At 40.4% G+C, this 20116-nt stretch overlaps 2 protein-coding genes across 3 annotated transcripts; one reads left to right on the forward strand and one right to left on the reverse strand.

Annotated features, from left to right (window-relative positions):
- The first annotated feature begins 1489 nt into the window (after positions 1-1489).
- Positions 1490-10271, forward strand: rfc5 (replication factor C (activator 1) 5). Its single transcript, XM_047381124.1, has 11 exons — positions 1490-1661; positions 3393-3457; positions 3574-3710; positions 3828-3907; positions 4012-4085; positions 4542-4701; positions 5471-5552; positions 5683-5812; positions 7640-7717; positions 9532-9586; positions 9674-10271. The coding sequence occupies exons 1-11, from the start codon at positions 1615-1617 to the stop codon at positions 9771-9773; spliced, it is 1008 nt and encodes a 335-aa protein (XP_047237080.1). The 5' UTR covers positions 1490-1614; the 3' UTR covers positions 9774-10271.
- wsb2 (WD repeat and SOCS box containing 2) lies at positions 10230-18605 on the reverse strand. 2 transcript variants are annotated; one of them, XM_047381123.1, is made up of 9 exons: positions 18263-18605; positions 17895-18063; positions 16757-16956; positions 16526-16657; positions 16075-16175; positions 14432-14625; positions 14226-14315; positions 12735-12851; positions 10230-10829 (listed from the first exon to the last, which is right to left on the reverse strand). In XM_047381123.1, exons 1-9 carry the CDS (start codon positions 18300-18302, stop codon positions 10616-10618), a joined length of 1257 nt encoding a protein of 418 aa, XP_047237079.1. In that variant the 5' UTR covers positions 18303-18605; the 3' UTR covers positions 10230-10615. The 2 variants fall into 2 exon arrangements, with proteins under 2 accessions (XP_047237079.1, XP_047237078.1); XM_047381122.1 differs by lacking the exon at positions 18263-18605 and having other exon boundaries at positions 17895-18127.
- Positions 18606-20116: the final 1511 nt, after the last annotated feature.

Below are 20116 nucleotides of genomic sequence, written 5' to 3' on the forward strand. Positions count from 1 at the left end.
ATTGTCTAGTTTACATTCTAGTTTACTGAGAGGCATCTGTCTTAGTGAGGCTAACAGTAAAATACAGAGAGAGCTTAAAATGTCCAAAGTAGTAAAGTTGAAAAAAAGAGGAGTAAATAAAAGTGCTTGATTGAAAATGTCCGTCTTATAGACGCACACATAACACAAAAGAACGCATTAGGAAAATAGTCACCACTCCTACAGCAGTTAGGTATCAGTCTGAATAACCTGGAACACATCTACAGATTGAGATCTCCTAACAAAGCAGAAAATAATTTTTACTGCTTGTAAACTGTTCCCCTCAGGTGGAAGGTAGCGCATAATTAACAGGATAACAGCATTAACATTGATTACTTGCCTGATTATTTAAGCTCCAGTGTAACTCCATGTTAAATGTGGTCAGAATTCTAGAGATGCACCAATCAGGCTTTATAGCCGATAAACATTTCCAGTTTTGTTTTTGGGTTTTTTTTTAGGTCTGATGTGCCGATTATGTTTTTGGCAAGTTCCAATTTTCTTTATAAGAACAACAACACATGCAAACGCATCTGAATAAACTTTGGTTTCTTTCAACAATTAAAAATAAGATGTATTCTACATTACCTTTATTTGACTCTTAAAATCAAACTAAAATGGAATCCAGGAAAATGTATTTATTGAGTGAGAATGACCGAATAAAATTCTGATGATTTTTCTATTAATCCCAACTCAAAATCTTCTCCCAAAAAATTCTCCAATGAGATTTATTTTTGTCTTAATGACCGTGCAATGAAAATAGTCATTTTAACCATTTTTAAGAAGAGTGTTTTAATTGTTTCTTTTGTAATCTTTTATTGTTTGTCTTTATGTCTGTCCCATCCAAAGAGCGTGTTGATTTAAATCAACACAGTTTTAAATAGTGGTATTCCTGCTGGAGAGACAGAAAATTAGGTTTCTCTTCTGAACCTGTTACCTCTGTGGTCTGATCATGGATAAGTAGAAAGCAATCAATGGATGGATTTATTTAGATTGGTGTGTGCATTATGCATCATCTTTGATTATTATTATTATTTTTTTTATTATTGGAGACAATCCATTCATGCTTTTTTGGATTGTGTGTAACATGCAGAGATTTTAGCCAAAACAGCTCTATGATCTTTTTTTATTATTTATTTAAGAGGGTCGACATGTATTAATTAACAGGAGCATTGCATTTATTTTAACTTTATCTGCAGTTTCTGGCTGGTTTAATAAAATATTAAAACACCCTGTTAATAAAATCATTGATATTGATGTGGGCCTTAATGGTTGAATTATGTACAATGACATATATAGTGATACTTCTACAAAATGGGGTACAAATAGAGGATTGTGTCCTAATAAATAAACTCTGACATTTTCTGTAGCGTATTTCATAGATGCAGTCTAGGACATAACTTTTTACAGCGTACAACTTTTGTCCCGCCCACATGAGACTCAAATGCGTCACCTGATTGGTTGTACGGCTTGACGTTTTACGCCAGTTTCTTTAGTGAGCGCGGCAAACAAGGCCATCGTCAAAATCAAAACGTATCCAAAAAAAACTCCGGGAGCGGATACAGTTCATCTTTTTGTCAGCTTCACTGTTAGAAACACATGGCGTCAACAAGTAAAGGCCAGTTACAGAGCAGAAATCTACCATGGTGAGCTTAAAGTCTATGTTTTCTGGCGGATACGGTGAGGTTTCTTAGCGTTAGCTAGCTAACATCCTCTGTGTTTTCACGGTAGCTGCTCACTTGAGCTGAAATCGTATGACTTTACAGTCTGAAACTTAACTTTTTGAGATATTAAGATAATAACCCGATGTTAAAAATAATGGTTCTACTAGAAAACCGGTGTAAATATCTCTATTTGTGCGTATATATGTATAAGCACATAAAGCATTGTGTGGGTTGCAGCACGAGTGCGAGGTAGACGTTGTGTGACGCTATTTTGCATAGGCTTTAATGTACTTGTTTTATGAATGCATGGCTTCGGACTCAAGGAGCCAGGCTTTCTTCTAACCTGTTAAAGTTGTCCTGCAAAAATAGTTGACCATGTTTTACCAGGTTAGCATGTTGCTAAGTGGAAAAGGTCTGCAGGGTTCCCACTGATTACATCTGGAAAATGAAAACTATGCTCAAAAATGTACTTCCTATTGTCTATCAATCCCCATCTATCATAATATTTCTGCTTATCCACCATCTATTTGTTTGGCATCCATCCAACCATCCATCTACTTCCTTACAATCCCTATATTTTGTTTCATATTCAAAACCTGAACATTTAGGTAACACTATTTAAATGAGCAAAAAAAAAAAAAAAAAAACTGAGAATTGTGGAAAATTGAGTCTGGAATTTTGACATGACCTGCGTTGGAACGAAATGCATCATCCTACAGTTTATCAAGCCCTATTGAATTCATCTTGTTGGTTTTTTAAGTGTGATTTCATATGTATCAGTGTGGTTCTATATTTGATAGATAAAACAAAAATTTTATAAAATTGTCTTAACACTAATTTGTTCATCTCTTGACTTTATAAGCTTCCCCAGGGATTCATATACTAGAATAGGATGAGACACAAACAGAAAATAAAAAATAAAAAGCCCAAAGTTCTGAACAAAGAAAAAAAATGGGATCTTCAAAAAGCCAGAAAAAATATTGTTTGGTAAAGAATAGATGAAAGCTGGCTCTTTTAAAGAAATACGTTCACTGGACACTTTAATAGATACACCCGTTGAATTCACATGATGCTGCTTTTAGCCATTTAGACGCGGTGAAAATCACTTTTGGAAATTCAAATTGTGCATCAGAATGGAGAAGAAAGGGGATGGAACATTTCACAAACTGTTCGTCTACTGGGATGTCAGCAAAGGTACTTTATCATTTAGGCGTTGTATCCACACGAATCAGGTGTTTTGGGAGACCAAAAACAACAATTTTTGAAACTGTGTTCCAGAGTGGAAATATTTCAAAACACCGTTTCCATGTGTACATGTGAAACGCTTCTTTTCTGAAACTATGACGTTGCTCCAACCTGCCAGCAACTTTTTGCCGCCCTGTTGCTGTGTTTATCTCGTTGAGTTGTCTGTGCATGCCAAGTGTTTTTGGCCATTATTTTTGTTGTGTTTCTGTGGCAGTGTCACAGCGCCACCAATGGGCCTGACATGCATACTACACCGTTTTCAGTGGCGCTTTTTTTTTTTCCAAATCGTTTTTGACACGATACCGTTTTCTTCTTTGTGTGGACTAAGCCTTACTTTTACAATATGCTATTTTATTTTTGCAGTCAGTACCTCGTGTCTTCCAAACATTTGCCAGATTAAAGTTTCTCAAAGAAGCTTACAGTGAATGTAAATACTAATGGGAGATATGTATCTGTTTTGTATTCCAGGGTTGAAAAATACAGACCTCAAACTCTTGATGATTTAATTTCACACAAAGATATTCTGAGCACCAGTGAGTAAAACCTCAGCATTAACACTCTGCCAGAGTTAAAAAACGATTAACTATTACCTGTCTGTGTTAACGGGAATAATCATCTGTTTGTGTTGTTTACTTCAACATGTCTTCAGTCCAGAGGTTCATCAGCGAGGACAAGCTTCCCCACCTGTTGTTCTATGGCCCCCCTGGAACAGGAAAGACTTCAACAATCCTCGCCTGTGCAAGGCAGCTCTACAAGGACAAAGAGTTTAACTCCATGGTGTTGGAGGTGCATTTAAAATCCTTGTTACCAGATTATCTTTTATTGGAGTTTGAAGGTTTCTAAATGGTGAGGCCTTGTGGCTCTTTGAGTTTATATTCTAATTGGACTAGTTTTGTTTTGTAGCTAAACGCATCAGATGACAGAGGGATCGACGTAGTCCGAGGTCCCATTCTGAGTTTTGCCAGCACCAGGACTATTTTCAAGTAACGCAGCCTATTTAAAAAAAAAACAACTAACTAGTTTTGCTAAATAACGGCAAGCAGAATAACAAGCTGCTTCCTGTTTATGCACCCCTCTTATCTTCCAGAAAAGGCTTCAAGTTGGTGATACTGGATGAGGCCGATGCCATGACCCAGGATGCCCAGAATGCACTGCGACGAGGTGAGCCATCTGTTCTCCCGGGCGTCGCCCACTGTGGGCTTACACGGCTCACTGAACGCACACATAATTTGACTGCTTGTAAATAAATATATCTGCCTGGTTGTGCTTTTCAAAACTGCCGTGTTGAGCAGATTTAAAGCACTAATTTGCATTAAAGTGGAATGTTTCATTTGTGTACTGCAAAGATGACTGATGGTAAAGAATTTTTAGGCAACTTGTGTCTGATTTTGACAGATCTGTGTGACAAAATAAAGAATGTCGAAAGAGCAGACCACTAAAATGTGTCTGTTTGTTGAGAAACCTTTCTTAAAAGCTATTTGCATGCATTTCTCTTTTAAATACTGACTTTGAAAATGCTTAAAGATTATGTTTTTCTTTTACAGTAAGGTTTTTATATTTATTGGTTATACTGATATTTGCTTCCCTCTCTTCTTACTGTTCTCCTTCTTGTTCCAGTCATTGAGAAGTTCACAGAAAACACTCGATTCTGCCTCATCTGCAACTACCTGTCCAAGATCATCCCGGCCCTGCAGTCTCGCTGCACCAGGTTCCGCTTCGGCCCGCTGTCTCCGGACCAGATGATCCCTCGACTTGAGCACGTTATCCAGCAGGAAACGTAAGAAAACTTGCAGCAGTAGATTTGTAGCTATAGAATTGATGTCGGATTGTGTGAGTCAATTTCCTTTTAGAAGCTGGACAATCAATAATTCAGCTTGATTTATTCCATCTCCTTTCTGTAGGTGTGTTTTGCTCCACCATATCCCTCTTCACTTATGTTCGACTAAATTCAGATCTAATTAATGGAACAAGTCGTGTCTTAAATAAGCTGTTTTATTTATAGTATTGTTTTATATTATTGTTACAAACTGTACTTCATTCATTGAATTTCTGTAGGTGTACTACTTTACACTGCAAAAAAAGATTATTTATTAATCTGATTAATTGTTGCAGCCCTAGACCACTTGGCCCCTTGCATACCCAAAATGCACCTCTTGTCTATTTCTGAAGCGATGGTAATGCATCCATGTGGCATCATCTGTATCTGATCTTTACCTACGGTTTTGAGTGTCGGATGCTTCGATAACTGCCTGTAACCCATGACTCAGCTGCCGATGCCCTCACCATGCTCATTTCAACTTGCCAGCTTGTTGTAAACAGAACCATTTACCCACCCAAGACTGATCTGGGTATTTACCAAACTACAAAAGAAATGGGTCATTCCCTTTGGGTTTGACTTACGTTTTATTAGTGTATGAGTGTACATAAGCATATGTTGAATTTCTGTGGCCCACAGCACAGGTCCAAATTTTGACAGATTTTTTTCAAAACAATAAGTGTCAAATTGCAGTTCAAGCTTGATCTTTTATTTATTTATTTTTTGGCAGCATTGATGTCGATTCAGATGGAATTAAGGCCATTGTCACGTTATCATCAGGTGATATGAGAAGATCACTTAACATCCTGCAGGTACTACTAAAACTGTCAGCTGCTGCTCTAAGTCGAACTTAAAGTTTCCTCCTCAATGAAACTGAAGTGTACAGTGAATGAGGTGGAGGGCAAGCTGTGCTGACTGTGCTCTGCCTCTCTGTGGTTTCAGAGCACCAGTATGGCGTATGGGAAGGTTACAGAACACACGGTGTATACCTGCACAGGCCACCCCCTCCGCTCAGACATAGCCAACATCCTCGATTGGTGCCTCAACAAAGACTTCACTTCAGCTTACAAACGTATCCTTCCTTTTGACTTGCTTTGAAGAACTCACCGTGGAGCTACTGTGTTGAAACTGCACTAAATATTCTACTTGTGGAGGCATATCTATCTAGACCAGGGGTCAGCAACCTTTACAGTCCAAAGAGCCATTTTTGCCCTCAGTGCAGCCAAATAAAGGTAGATTACAGCTGCAAATGTTACTTTACAAAGGGAAATTTGTTGTCATTTTTAAAGAACCAGCATAGATTTAAAAATTACAAAAAAAACATAAAACTTTAGCAAAAAGAGAATGGGTAAATTTTTTTCTACTCGTACTCGTCGTCTTCCGCTTTATCCGGGACCGGGTCGCGGGGGCAGCAGACTCAGCAGAGACGCCCAGACGTCCCTCTCTCCAGACACCTCCTCCAGTTCCTCCAGGGGGAGCCCAAGGTGTTCCCAGGCCAGCCGAGAGACATAGTCCCTCCAGCGTGTCCTGGGCCGTCCCCTGGGCCTCCTCCCGGTGGGACGTGCCTGGAACACCTCCCGAGGAAGGCGTCCAGGAGGCATCCGGTATAGATGCCCGAGCCACCTCAACAGGCTCCTCTCGATGTGGAGGAGCAGCGGCTCTACTCCGAGCCCCTCCCGGATGGCCGAGCTCCTCACCCTATCTCTAAGGGAGTGCCCGGCCACCCTACGGAGGAAGCTCATTTCAGCCGCTTGTATCCGTGATCTCGTTCTTTCGGTCATGACCCAAAGTTCATGGCCATAGGTGAAGGTAGGAACGTAGACCGACCGGTAAATTGAGAGCTTTGCTTTTCGGCTCAGCTCTCTCTTCACCACAACGGACCGGCACAGCGCCCCCATTACTGTGGCAGCCGCACCGATCCGTCTGTCGATCTCCCGCTCCATTCTTCCTTCACTCGTGAACAAGACCCCGAGATACTTAAACTCCTCCACTTGAAGCAGGAACTCCCCTCCAACCTGAAAAGGACGAGCCACCCTTTTCCGGTTGAGAACCATGGCCTCGGACTTGGAGGAGCTGATCCTCATCCCAGCCGCTTCACACTCGGCTACAAACCGCCCCAGCGCATGCTGTAGGTCTTGGCTAGAGGGGGACAGCAGGACCACGTCATCTGCAAAAAGAAGAGACGAAATCCACTGGTCCCCAAACCAGACCCTCTCCGACCCTTGGCTGCGTCTAGAAATCCTGTCCATAAAAGTTATGAACAGGACCGGTGACAAAGGGCAGCCCTGCCGGAGTCCAACATGCACCGGGAAAAGGTCCGACTTAGTGACGGCAATGCGAACCAAACTCCTGCTACGCTTGTACAGAGATCGGATGGCCCCTGATAAAGGGCCCCCGATTCCATACTCCTGGAGCACCCCCCACGGGGCATCATGAGGGACACAGTCGAATGCTTTCTCCAAGTCCACAAAACACATGTGGACCGGTTGGGCAAACTCCCCAGAACCCTCGAGTACCCTGAGTACCATTTTTTTTCTATGGGATGTTATTTGTAGAAAATGATATTTAAAAAAAAAAAAAGCACACAGTTTCCAACCTTATGACAATAATAGATCTAAAATAATTCTACTGGTACTTTTAGTGTCACTCTGTTGTAGAAGTTCAATGCAATTATTCAATAAAAAAACTGAAAAAGTACAACAACCAACATGTGCTGACCCCTGATCTAGACAATTCACTAAGTTTAAGTAAATCATCTTGCTATAAAAAAAATATGATAGTTAAAGACTATAAATTTACATTTAATCATTATTTAGGTCAATTTTGGATTTCTATTTTTGTTCATCTTAAAACAAAATGTTTGTGTTACACCAGTTCTTTAACGCTGTTTTTTTAAAAGAAATTCTAGAGCTTAAGACTTTGAAGGGTCTGGCTCTGCACGATATTCTCTCTGAGGTGCATCTGCTCATCCACAGAGGTAAGACGTCTGGAGCCGTAGGTTTCCTGTTGTTCCCAATGAAAAATAAATCCTAGTCACAGCCGCTAGTGCATGAAATTTTACAATTCCAGGTTGACATAAATGTTGTTTTGGCCTGACTCCAACCAAACAAAGTGTCAGAAACATTTCTTAGAGATTTCCAAATTGACATGATGGCATCACACTGTGGTAGCAGATCTGCCAGCGACCTCTGTTGGATTGGAGATCTGGCGATTGTGGAAACCAGTTAGAGATCATCTGAGCTTTGTGACATGGTGCATCATCCTGCTGGAAGTTGGCATTAGAAAAGAGTTACCCTGTGGCCATAAAGAGATGAACATAGTCTGCAGCAGTGCGGTAGGTTGTTGCATTAAAACTATGTTCAGCTGGAAATAATTGGCGAGAGGTGTACCGAGCAAATATCTCCCACTGAAACAGCAGCAGCCTCAAAGGTTGATACAAATTGGGGCAGATCCTTGTTTTTATGTTGTTTATGCCAGAAGCTACATTTTCTGCATTATTTGATTGTCATAAATGGTTATTTTAGCTACAGTTGCCTCAGATCAGTTTGTCAATTCTTTTCTGACAACAACATGGTACTTTCACCCACATAACTGCTGCTCACTGAATATTTTGTCTTTTCGGACCATTCCCTGTAAACCAGAGAGACGGTTCTGCTTGAAAACTCCAGTAGATCAGCAGTTTCTGAAACACCGACTGACACTAGCAACCAAGCCAAGTCACCTAAATACAGTTTCTTCCCCTTCTGATGCACAGGTTAAATCTCAGAAAGTTGTCTTCACCATGTTTAAATGCCTACAGTACAGCCAAAAATGTAAACCTTGTTGTGTTTAGGTCTAAAGTTCTCTTTGACACTTTTTTGTGCATCAAACACATGTCTAAGCAAATACGCTTCAGAAAAAAGGTGCTTTATCACAACAGAATCAGAATCAGAATCAGAAAAGCTTTATTGCCAAGTACGTTTTTGGACATACAAGGAATTTGTTTTGGCATAGTCGGTGCAATACAGTACAAATTAAACAGTACAAACATATCTACAATATAATATAAATATAAGTGCACAGTTTTAAGTGAGTGAGAGTAAATATAGAGCAGAAATGTCTCCAATGTTCCTCATCATTCATCAAATGTCATTTTTATCCTTCTGACCAACCAGCCTGCCTAACTTGACTGCAGGCTTGTGCTTTGCCAGCAGAGGTCACTGTAGCTAAAGCTTTGAGAAATGAACCCATTTTTTGAAACAAGTGGCTCAAGTGATGCCTTACTAAAGCCTATTAATAACCTCAACCTTACAGAGAGTCTGATTGCCTGCTGAGTCTAGAAACAGACCGTTTTAATGAAGTCCACCCATTCTTCCAGAGAATGTGGTAAATTATCCAGCCAGAATTTATTTTTAAGCTTAATGGCTACAAAAAGTGACTTAATTATGGTAGATTGAACAATTGTTAGTGGGGATGTAGAGCTATAGTTGAGTTTATATGTATACTTTTTATCCGGTTTGGATGAGGCGCACCAGATTCTTGTTTTTAAATCATTACAGTTGAATCTTGTATAATCAGTCACCTCTGGAAGTAGAGTGGTTTAAATACACTGTTAAAAGCCAGAAATGAATGACATTTAATTTTCTGACTGCAGCTGCATCATGTTATGGCATTATTTTTATCATTGTCAGGCATTTGAACCACCAAATCTGTATTTCATCCTTTGTCCCACAATTGTTGATATAGGCCTTTTTTTTTTTTTTTTAATAGAAAAGTTTGATTTTGTGACTTTTTTTTTTTTTCTTCTTCAAGTGGACTTTCCTCCAGTTATTCGGATGGGCCTGCTTGTCAAGTTAGCTGATATAGAGTGAGTGCAATTATTTTATCTTCAAAGAATTAAATAAATACATACTGATATACTACTCTTGTGCCTATAATGCCACATCTCTTTTAGACATCGGCTGGCGGCAGGAACCAATGAAAAGATCCAGCTGAGCTCTATGGTTGCAGCTTTCCAGGCAGTAAGAGACATGGTGGTCAGTGAAGTCTCATAAGAGTTCATTTAGAGGAAAATTGTTTTCATCATAGCTCTGTAATGCAAAACTGGCAGACCCCTAGTTAAATATTTTCTTCCTGACTTTGAACTGCAAATCTGCAACCTACTGACTTTCGTTGTTTAAAATAACTAAAACCTTTTATTTGACGAAGCCATCGTTGTGAGAAACTATGCAACAGAGCTTTTCTGTTATGACCTCTCCTTTAACAGGAGAATCACTTGCAGGAATAAAACTAATCTTTTAAGGCCTCTTTTGCATGATTACCCACCACCTCCACTTCAGCGCAGAACCGCACGTCGACCAAATGCCAGCAGCTATCTGAGTCACTCATATCTGCATACAAACTGAGGCGTGAGGCTTTAATTTGTAGCTTTAGCATCATGATCGAAAGCTGGTTTGTATTACCAATTAATTCATCATTGTGTGAGAAAAAAAAAATCTTGGACATGTAAATGTTTATTTTGTTCAGCTTTTTAATAAAACTTTGCTCTTTAATTCCAGTTTGGGGTTATATTAAATTAACAATTAACATGTGCAAATTAAGCAGAAACACACACCTTTTAAACCACAGGGATTAGAAACGTATGTACAGTTGTTATTTACACAATAATTTAGCAGTATAAAATTGCAATATTCAAGTCATATGTGAACATTTTGTTTATGGGTCTTATTAAAGTGGTAGTGCAATAAATGAATTCCCTTAGTGCATCTAAAGTAGATTACATTGATAGATGGTTTTCATTAATCTCCCAAACTTCAAACCTGTCTCCTATTGGTTAACAAAAACACATTTTTATTAGTGTACTAAGTTATCTATGAGTTATGTGTTAGCTCTACTTTTAACTCTCCCAGTCCTCTTCATCTGATGAGCAGCAGGTCTTGAGGCGTTCAGGGATGTTTCTGTAGGTGAGGTACTCGAGGATCCTTTTGGGCAGTGGCAGCGCCTCGATCTGCTGTGTCGACACAGAGTAGCGCGTTATGGCGCGGCACAGGTGGCACAGGCTTGGAACCGTCCTGGGCGTCCTCCAAAACCTCACGTGGCCGTCTCTGGTCCTGCCAGAGGAGCAAGAGATTTTTTAGGTTAGGTTTGCAGTTAAAGTGCAGTGAAACAGTATTTGCCTCCTTACAGATTTCTTCTGTTTTTGATTTTTTTTTTGTCAGATCAAACTAACTTTAATATTAGACACAAATGAGTAAGTCCAAAATTCTGCTTTTGAATGTTATTTTAGGCAGAAAAAAAAGCAAACAAAACCAGCCCGGCTATATGTATAAATGTAATTATCTTCCATGTTAAATCATGAATTAACTGTGGTTAACTACATTTTTTTTTTTTTAGAAAGTTTAAAGCACTCAGACCAGATTTCCAACTCTGAAAGGCTCAAAATAAAGGTTATGGAGTGGCCTATTCAAAATCTTGACTTCAATTTTACAGAGATGTTGCAGCATGACTAAACAGGCCATTCATGCTTGAACTTCCTCCGGTGTGGCTGAATTGGTTGCAGCAGATTGCCAGTTATCACGAACACTTGATGACGGCCAAAGGTGGCACAACCAGTTGCTGTGTTTTCTACATAAGGCCTTATTTTACCATAATAAAATAGTTTGATTTTAATATCCCCATCGATGTTGCATTTAAAGACCTTCTGTCTGTGGGAAAAAAAAAAACAAAACATCCATGAAACCTTAGGGAACACGAGCCTCGGACTGAGCCAACACCAAAACTAGTGTGATTACTTTGTATTCATATAGGATAATTTAAGAATGTCTTAAAATTATTTCACAACTAATGTGAGTCCAAATGACACGTATTTGTCTAAAGAACACTGAATTTAACTGTACAGAAACAGACCTTGATTTGCTTGTTGCTCATCTAACTATGTATTTGTATTTATTTGCATGTGTAACAGTAAGTTGAGATCCAGGAAACATTTTTCTGTTAAAATGGCACACTTTTTCCAGAATCAGATTTCCAGACATCAATTTTATATATAAAAACATATAAATATAAATGTTCAGCATGAACGTATGGAAGATATTTTTACAAATATGGAAGCTGTAAAAAGTGAAGGTAAATCACCATCTAGACTGTGTAGAAACCCTGACTGAGGGTGACACAGGAGCCATGTTGGGACAAAGTCAAAGTGAACCTGAAGAACCTGAATATCCTAATTTCATTAAAAATCCAGTGAAATGCTTGTGTTTTTGAGATTCAAGAACATGTCGATTGAATCATGCACCTACGGCTCTCAGGATGCTAAACACTGACAATTGTTCATGTACACTACTCATAAAGTAGCTAGGAAAACTATTTAATTTAATTTACACATTCTTAAAAGTACCAAATAAAATGAATAATGCAAGAATATTTCCATTGTCACAATGCTGACAATTCTAGCTTCAACAGAATCCCTTGTTATAGATTAGCAGTCCTCGGAGGGGAGATGTTAACATTTCGAACGTAAGGTTTTTTTTTTAAGGTATGAAACCTTGTGGTTGTAGAGCTTCTGAGCTCTGGGAGTTAAAAAGAAAACAGCAAACGTGAAAAGTTGTAGATTTTTTTCCAACCAAGTTGCATCCGTCTCTGTCCTTCCATACGTTTATCATCCATCGACGTTTTTGTTCATCCATGAAATAAGAAATGAATTAATTCATAGTTAGCTTTCGTCTTTGAAATTTACAGATTTGCTAAAATAAAGGACTGAGAAATCCAGAAATTTAAGTCTGAAAAAGTACAGAATTTTAACGGGAAAGAAAAGCTAGTTATCCCTCGTGCAGACTACCAATATGTGGTTATTTAGAACACAAAATCCTGCTTTTATGACTTGTTTGTTCTGTTCATGTTGCTACAATTAGGATTCCCCTGAAAAGAACGTTTAAAGCCTATATATCATACAACTAAAGTACAAAGACATCATCTTCAAGCAGCAGGATAATCACTTAAATCCTTTTTTGTTTTACCCTGTTGCAATGACACCCCCTTGTGGATGGTAGTTGCAGCAGAGTCCACTGGAGTCTCTGTCTCGTTTCGTCTGCATTGTCATATGTCTCTCTCCGGGCTCCCAGATCCTCAGAGCTCTACAGAAACAACACATTTGTCTGAAATCATTTGTCCCATTCCTTATACTCTGCTCAAAAAATAAAGGAAACACTCAAATAAAACATCCTAGATCTGAATGAATGAAATATTCTCTTTGAATACTTTGTTCTGTACAAAGTTGAATGTGCTGACAACAAAATCACACAAAAAATCATCAATGGAAATCAAATTTATTAACCAATGGAGGCCTGGATTTGGAGTCACACAAAATTAAATTGGAAAAACACACTACAGGCTGATCCAACTTTGATGTAATGTCCTTAAAACAAGTCAAAATGAGGCTCAGTATTGTGTGTGTCCTCCACGTGCCTGTATGACCTCCCTACAACGCTTGGGCATGCTCCTGATGAGACCATGGATGGTCTCCTGAGGGATCTCCTCCCAGACCTGGACTAAAGCATCCACCAACTCCTGGACAGTCTGTGGTGCAACGTGACGTTGGTGGATGGAGCGAGACATGATGTCCATTTCTTTGGAGGGCCGCGCAGCCCTCCAAAGAAATGCCACCCCACACCATTACTGACCTACTGTCAAACCAGTCCTGCTGAAGGATGTTGCAGGCAGCAGATCGCTCTCCACGGTGTCTCCAGACTCTGTCACGTCTGTCACATGTGCTCAGTGTGAACCTGCTTTCATCTGTGAAGAGCGCAGAGCGCCAGTGGTAAATTTGCCAATCCTGGTGTTCTCTGGCAAATGCCAAGCGTCCTGCACGGTGTTGGGCTGTGAGCACAACCCCCATTTGTGGACGTTGGGTCCTCATACCATCCTCATGGAGTCGGTTTCTAACCGTTTGTGCAGACACATGCACATTTGTGGCCTGCTGGAGGTCATTTTGCAGGGCTCTGGCAGTGCTCCTCCTGTTCCTCCTTGCACAAAGGTGGAGGTAGTGGTCCTGCTGCTGGGTTGTTGCCCTCCTACGGCCTCCTCCACGTCTCCTGGTGCCTCCAGGCTCTGGACACTATGCTGACAGACACAGCAAACCTTCTTGCCAAAGCTCGCATTGATGTGCCATCCTGGATGAGCTGCACTACCTGAGCCACTTGTGTGGGTTGTAGAGTCTGTCTCATGCTGCCACGAGTGTGAAAGCACCACCAACATTCAAAAGTGACCAAACCATCAGCCAGAAAGCATAGGTACTGAGAAGTGGTCTGTGGTCCCCACCTGCAGAACCACTCCTTTATTGAGTGTCTTGCTAATCGCCAAAGTTTTCCCTGTTGTCTATTCCATTTGCACAACAGCATGTGAAATTGATTGTTTGGAGTTATATTGTGTTGTTTAAGTGTTCCCTATATTTTTTTGAGCAGTGTATTATCCAGCATCATATGCTTAAATAAAACCGTCAAACTACTTGCCTGTCTTCGGTCACGATTGCCAAATGCAAACCATCTGGGGAGAACTGTATTGCAGATATTTGGTTCTGACCATAATCTTCAAAGTAATCCCTGTGAAAAAGCAGCAGAGGTCTGTACGTTACAGCTAAACACAGCAAAAGACAACAAGAATCCAGGAAAAAAAGTTTGAAACAATGAGCAGATGAACAAAAAAACAAAAAACGTACGCCAGAGTGGCCAGTTTCTCAGCAGTGTAGGGATCCCAAAGGTCGATCCACCAGCTGGAGCCGCTGAAGGCCGCAGTGGCAAGAACTGCTCCGTCTGGAGAGAAGTCGCAGGAGGACAGGAGGCATAGCTTCTTATTGGTCCCTGTCAGGTTCCTCATAAACGTATAGGAGCGAAGACTCCACAGGCACACCATCTGATCAAAGTAAGATTGTGAAGAGTTAAGAGCCTTTTCTGTCTTACTGTTTTCCTATCTATGGGAATCTCCGTGTAAACTGCTATGCAACAAAATTAGGTAACTTGATTCTCAGGCACATTATGGTTGTGTCAGCAGGACTTGTTGAATCTGGTGTGTTACTGCAGCCTTAATATCTGGGGTTACTTAAGCAACAGCTGAGAATGTGTCAAGTTTGCTCTACCCTGCTGCTCTTCATGAGAAGAACAAAGACGCCGAAGTTTCCAACTGTGTCAGTCCTCAGACAACACAGGAGCAGATAATCATAACATTGCATGCTCAAGAACAACGGATATGGTCAAAACATTTTGACAAGGAGCTCCTCTATGATTTAAAACGCCAAGTGAATAAAATTAGCTGAAATATCAGGAAGATAGATTTTGTGGACCTCCACAATTCTGTCATCTGATGCAATTTCCAGATGCCTAAAGGTTCAGTGGTGTTCTGTTCAATCAATACAGCCAAGTATACATGGTATGGGAATTTACAGCCATCATATTCACAGAGGATATTTGTGGACTGGTGAAACTAAAATGGAAGTTTTGGGCCACGATGACCATTGATGCTTTTAGAGGAAACGCTGGACACCTGCAAGCCTGAGAACACAGTCCAGACTGCACAGTACGGGGGCGGCAGCGACGTGTTGTGGAAGTATTTTGCTGCAGGAGGGACTGGTGCACTTCACAAAATACATTTCATCAGGCAAGCAATATCTTAAAACAACAGCTAGGAGTTTAAATCTTGAACATAAATAAATCTTCCAAATAGACAACGACCCTGAGCATAGCACCAAATTGATTACAAAATGACTCAAGGATAACACAACGTTTTCGAGAAGCCATCAGAAAGCCCTGGTCCTATAAAATTTGTAAGCACAGCTGAAATATGTGGAGGCATAAGAAAGGTGACCTACGAACCTAACTCAATTACACCAGCTCTGTCAGGGGGAAATTGACCAAAACCCAAGCTAACTGCTGAAAGAAACTTGAGGCAGAATAGCAAAACGTTTCACCCAAGTTATGCAATTTAAAGGCAATTCTATGAATTTTATGATTCTAACTTTGAGGAAATAATAAATACTCTCCCTGACTATTTTGCCAATTTAGCAAATAGAAACGATTGTAATTTTAACTGACCTGAAACAGGAAAGGTTTAGTCTGATTTAATGGCAAAGAGTGAGAAAGAAATGTCATCTCTTTTTATATAATCGTGTATCTAAACATCTGGTTATCAACTGCCTGTGTTTTCCCTTCAAAGTAATGTATCTTATTATGTTTCAGACAGCTCTGTTATTGCGAGCCTTGATGACATGCATAAATACATAAACAGTATTGTTTGGGCTCTGCAGTATGCAAATTTAAGTATTAATCTGAAAACATCTTGACAAATGGGAGGAATGAAACGACTCACCCTGTCAAACCTGCCAACAGAAGCAATCATGCTGCAGTCAGATGAGACGCAGCAGCAGCTGATCCAGTCTTTGTGGCCAGAAAGAACCTGCACCTTTTTACCTATAACGGAAAGACGAAGAAAGTAACTGAGCTGACTGAGATCCAGCAAACAGTGTGAACGATGTGGAAATTAACGCTATGTAATCCGTTTCTGAAGAGACAAGGAACACGAGTCCCTAAAGGGAACATGATAAGGCTCAATATTAGAACAGGTTTGGTTCGGCTTGAATGGATAAAACAAAGCAGAAGTAATGAAATAAGGTTGTAGTCTGAAGTATTACGATCCATATGCCAATATATGACTTCAAATACTCATGAAAACAGCATTCTGTTTTCATGAGTATTTGTTAAATGGGAGACTTTACTGAAAGGGATCAGTGGTGCTTTTTGTCATTCAGAAAGTTGTGGACCTTTGTGAGCCAGGTCCCATATCCTCAAAGTTTTGTCCCGGGAGGATGAGATGAGCGTGAGGGTGCCGTTCTGTGGAAAAACCAGATTCCTAACAACGCCCTCGTGGCCACGGAGATCAAAAACAGCATTCCCTGCAAATGAAGACAACGCACTTTAAAAACTGGCCTAGATTTTTTCTTTTGCTTGATGCAACATAAATAACACCCTTGTCAAAATTACGGGGCCCTCACCTGTTAACACGTTCCAGACTTTGATCACACCGTTCTCCAGGCCGGTGGCCAGGAACAGGCTGCTTTTCCCTTTTGATGGTATAGTTGGAGGTGCCGCCGTTGTCGACCTGGGAGGTTTGGGTCCAAAGGCCAGTCCCCACACCGGGTGACCACAACTGAAGCTCTTATCTGCTCTGTCGGTCTCTCCATCCTGCCCCTCTCTGTGGGCGAGAGTAGAACAGAGTACACAGATACCAAATGTGGGCGGTGTGCAGCTCGAGCTGCTGATGAAGCGAGGCTTTTTAGTTGCTGTTGTTAACTGTGTACTGGGAAAGTGTGATATTCTACTTCTGTTGTTTTTCTGCTAGTAACGCCCACTCTGATGCTTCTACATCAGTGTGGTTGAAGTTATTTCAACCTGGATCATTTGTTGAAAAAGTGACAGTTTAAAGATGCTGATATTAAGTTTTTTAAACCTCCACAACATATGAGATCACAAAGTGGAAGAAAAGGAAAAAGAAATTGCTCCGAGTACTTTGTTGTTTGGCAAAAACATGAAAACAGGGTTGAAAAGGGTTATGTTTTTGGTTGAAAGTATGCCATGGTATGAGATAGAGGTGCAAAGAGTTTTATATGATTAAAATTCTCATCTGAACATCAACGAATAGCATTTATCAATAGCCATGAGTAAACATGATAATTGATTGACAGGTGGGCTGATCCATAGTGTATTTACACTGGAAGATAAAAAATACAAAAAATATTTAAAGCTATAAACAAATGCATTAACATTTTTTTTTTTTTCAATTATTGTAGAAAATGGATCATCAGATTTATAGAACAATAAAATATTATTTCGGCTGATTTGATATAAGAAAACTACTGCACGTCGTCTGCAAATTAAATTTAAAATGCCACACTGCACATCTTTTTTAAACATTTCAGCTGTTTTCATGTCTTAATTGCTTCTTCCGGGTTGCAATAACCCCACTGAGAATGCATGCATCCTCTCCAAGCACAGTTACATTAATGTGAAAAATGTATAAGCTGGCAGTGAGTAAACGATCGGGCTTCAGTTGACACCAACCTAAGGTGTCAGAATGTCCTACGGGAACGTGAATGCATCCTGCGAGGATTACAAATGTGCAGGTGGACCTACTCGGAGTCGAGAGGCCAAGCGACGACCCAGACGATGCCGTGTCCCATCGACCAGGCGAACCAGGCGCCGTCCGGAGAGAAATCCACGCTCCAGGTCTCACATCCCGCCAGGTCCAGCAGCGACGGAGGCCGTCTTGTCTTCAGCTCCAGGAGGAGAGCTGGGTCAGACGCTGGGGGGAGATGAAAAATCGGAACTAGATCAGGGTTTGACAGACTCATACCTCACTGTAAGGGACAGCAGGTCGTTTCCACCTCTATCCTTCCTTCCTGCCTTTCCTCCTCTCTCCAGGAGGCTTGAACCCTCGTCCCCAGGGAACGCCGCCTGGTGACGGAGCCGGAGTCGGAGATCATTAACTAATAAGAGCTTACTTGTCGGCTGTAGCTCCGTGTTGCTTCCTGTAGAGCACATCGTCCCCTTCTTCACATTCTTCGCCTTCAAGACTGAACTTCTTGTGGGTCTGTTCCTTCAGCTTGAGCGCTCCTTTCCATCAAAACCAGGACAGGAGGACAAACTCCTCACGAAGCGACGGACCGCCTTCCTATCTGATGTCAGACGTTCGCTATGTGAAAAATACACCAGTGAGAAATGAACAGTTTCAGCTGATTTCCTGATGCCTGAGTCACTTTGAACGTCGCCCAACGTAGTCACGTTTTGTTTGTTACGTAACCCAAAGCATTCCTTGACCACACCTCCCAGGAGGGCACGCAAACATTCCCAGTGACCACCAGTAACTGTTTAATGTGGGCAAGTGGTGGCAGCTTTATTTATGACAGGTTTTATTGCAGCGGAACTTATTTCACTTCCCACCAAAAACAGGCCAAACGCAGCAATAAATACGAACATTTAACAAAGACTACTTCCTATATAGAGCTGAAACCAGATTTTTAAATACATTTTAAATAAAGAGACCTGACCTTTTTTCACGGACATTAAATAAGACAAAATCTTTTCCTCTTTAGGTCAGTTAAGGCTTACCAAAATTATTTCTATTTGCTAAAATGCCAAATAATTAAGTTCTTCATATTCAGAACTTTATAGAAGACCCGTATGCCATTTATCAAATACTTTGGGTATCCCTCCACAAGTTTCTCACAATAATTTGCTGAAATATTGGCCCATTATTCCTACAGAACTGGTGTAACTGACTTTTAGGCCGCCTTGCTCATACTTTCCTTTTTAGCTCAACTCACACATTTCCTATGGGACTGAGGTCAGTGGTTGATGATGAGCACTTCAAACTTCGACTTTGTTGTCCTAAAATTGCTTTATAAAGGAACTGACAGTAGGCTTAGGGTCACGGACCATTTGAAAGACCCATTTGTGCCCAAGCTTTAACTTCCTGTCTGGCGTCTTGAGAAGTTGCTTCAGTATTTTCACAGAATTGTTCTTTCCCCATGATGCCATCTGTTGTGTGAAGTGCACCAGATCTATCAATGTTTTTGTAAAATCTCAGATAAGGTCACTTGAATTATGTCATTCAGAGATCAACACGACACGATTTTTTTCCGAGTCATATTGTTGTGGCGTAATTGGATGACTTAACAGATTCTATATGAGAAAAGAAGAAATTATCTGAGAGTTGAGAAAGTTCAGTGTCAGAGTGTAACGCGGGGTAGATGGTGTGGTCATTGTCACCCATGTGACTCTTCCTTGGTGGTATGGCCTTAAGTCTGATTTTAATTTCTGAGACATTGTGTTGACTCACGTTGGGTCAGCAGGCAAACCACGATCAATAAGAGGTCTTAGCATCTTATTGATTAAATTCTAGTTTCAATTTGAGATACCTGAGGAAATCATTTACATAACCGTTTTATGGAGAAGTAGAAGGAATTAAAATGGATTCTGTGTTGAGCTAAGAGCCAACAGAGTGACTAGTACCTAAGAAATTTGTTCAAACTCAAGTACCTGAATTCCAAACATATTGAAGTCAATCAACTGAGGGTTTGCATCATCTTACGAATAAAATAAAAGTGTAATGTTCTAGGCATTCTGAGCATCGGAAACAGTTTTTGGGCATGCTTTTGTTTATTAATATAGGTATGGAAAACAGCAACAGTTACTGTGGAAGGATATGTGACTATCTGGGTCAACTACAAATATGGTATGGTTTGAAAATGATGCACACATTAAATGTGTAAATTACCCTAAAAAAAAAAACTTCCTTGGTAGTTAATGGTCACAGCGAAATAACTGATGTGAAAGATTGGAGTGATAATCGTCCA

The sequence above is a fragment of the Girardinichthys multiradiatus genome, chromosome 12 (assembly GCF_021462225.1).
Source record: "Girardinichthys multiradiatus isolate DD_20200921_A chromosome 12, DD_fGirMul_XY1, whole genome shotgun sequence".
NCBI classification, from domain to species: domain Eukaryota; kingdom Metazoa; phylum Chordata; class Actinopteri; order Cyprinodontiformes; family Goodeidae; genus Girardinichthys; species Girardinichthys multiradiatus.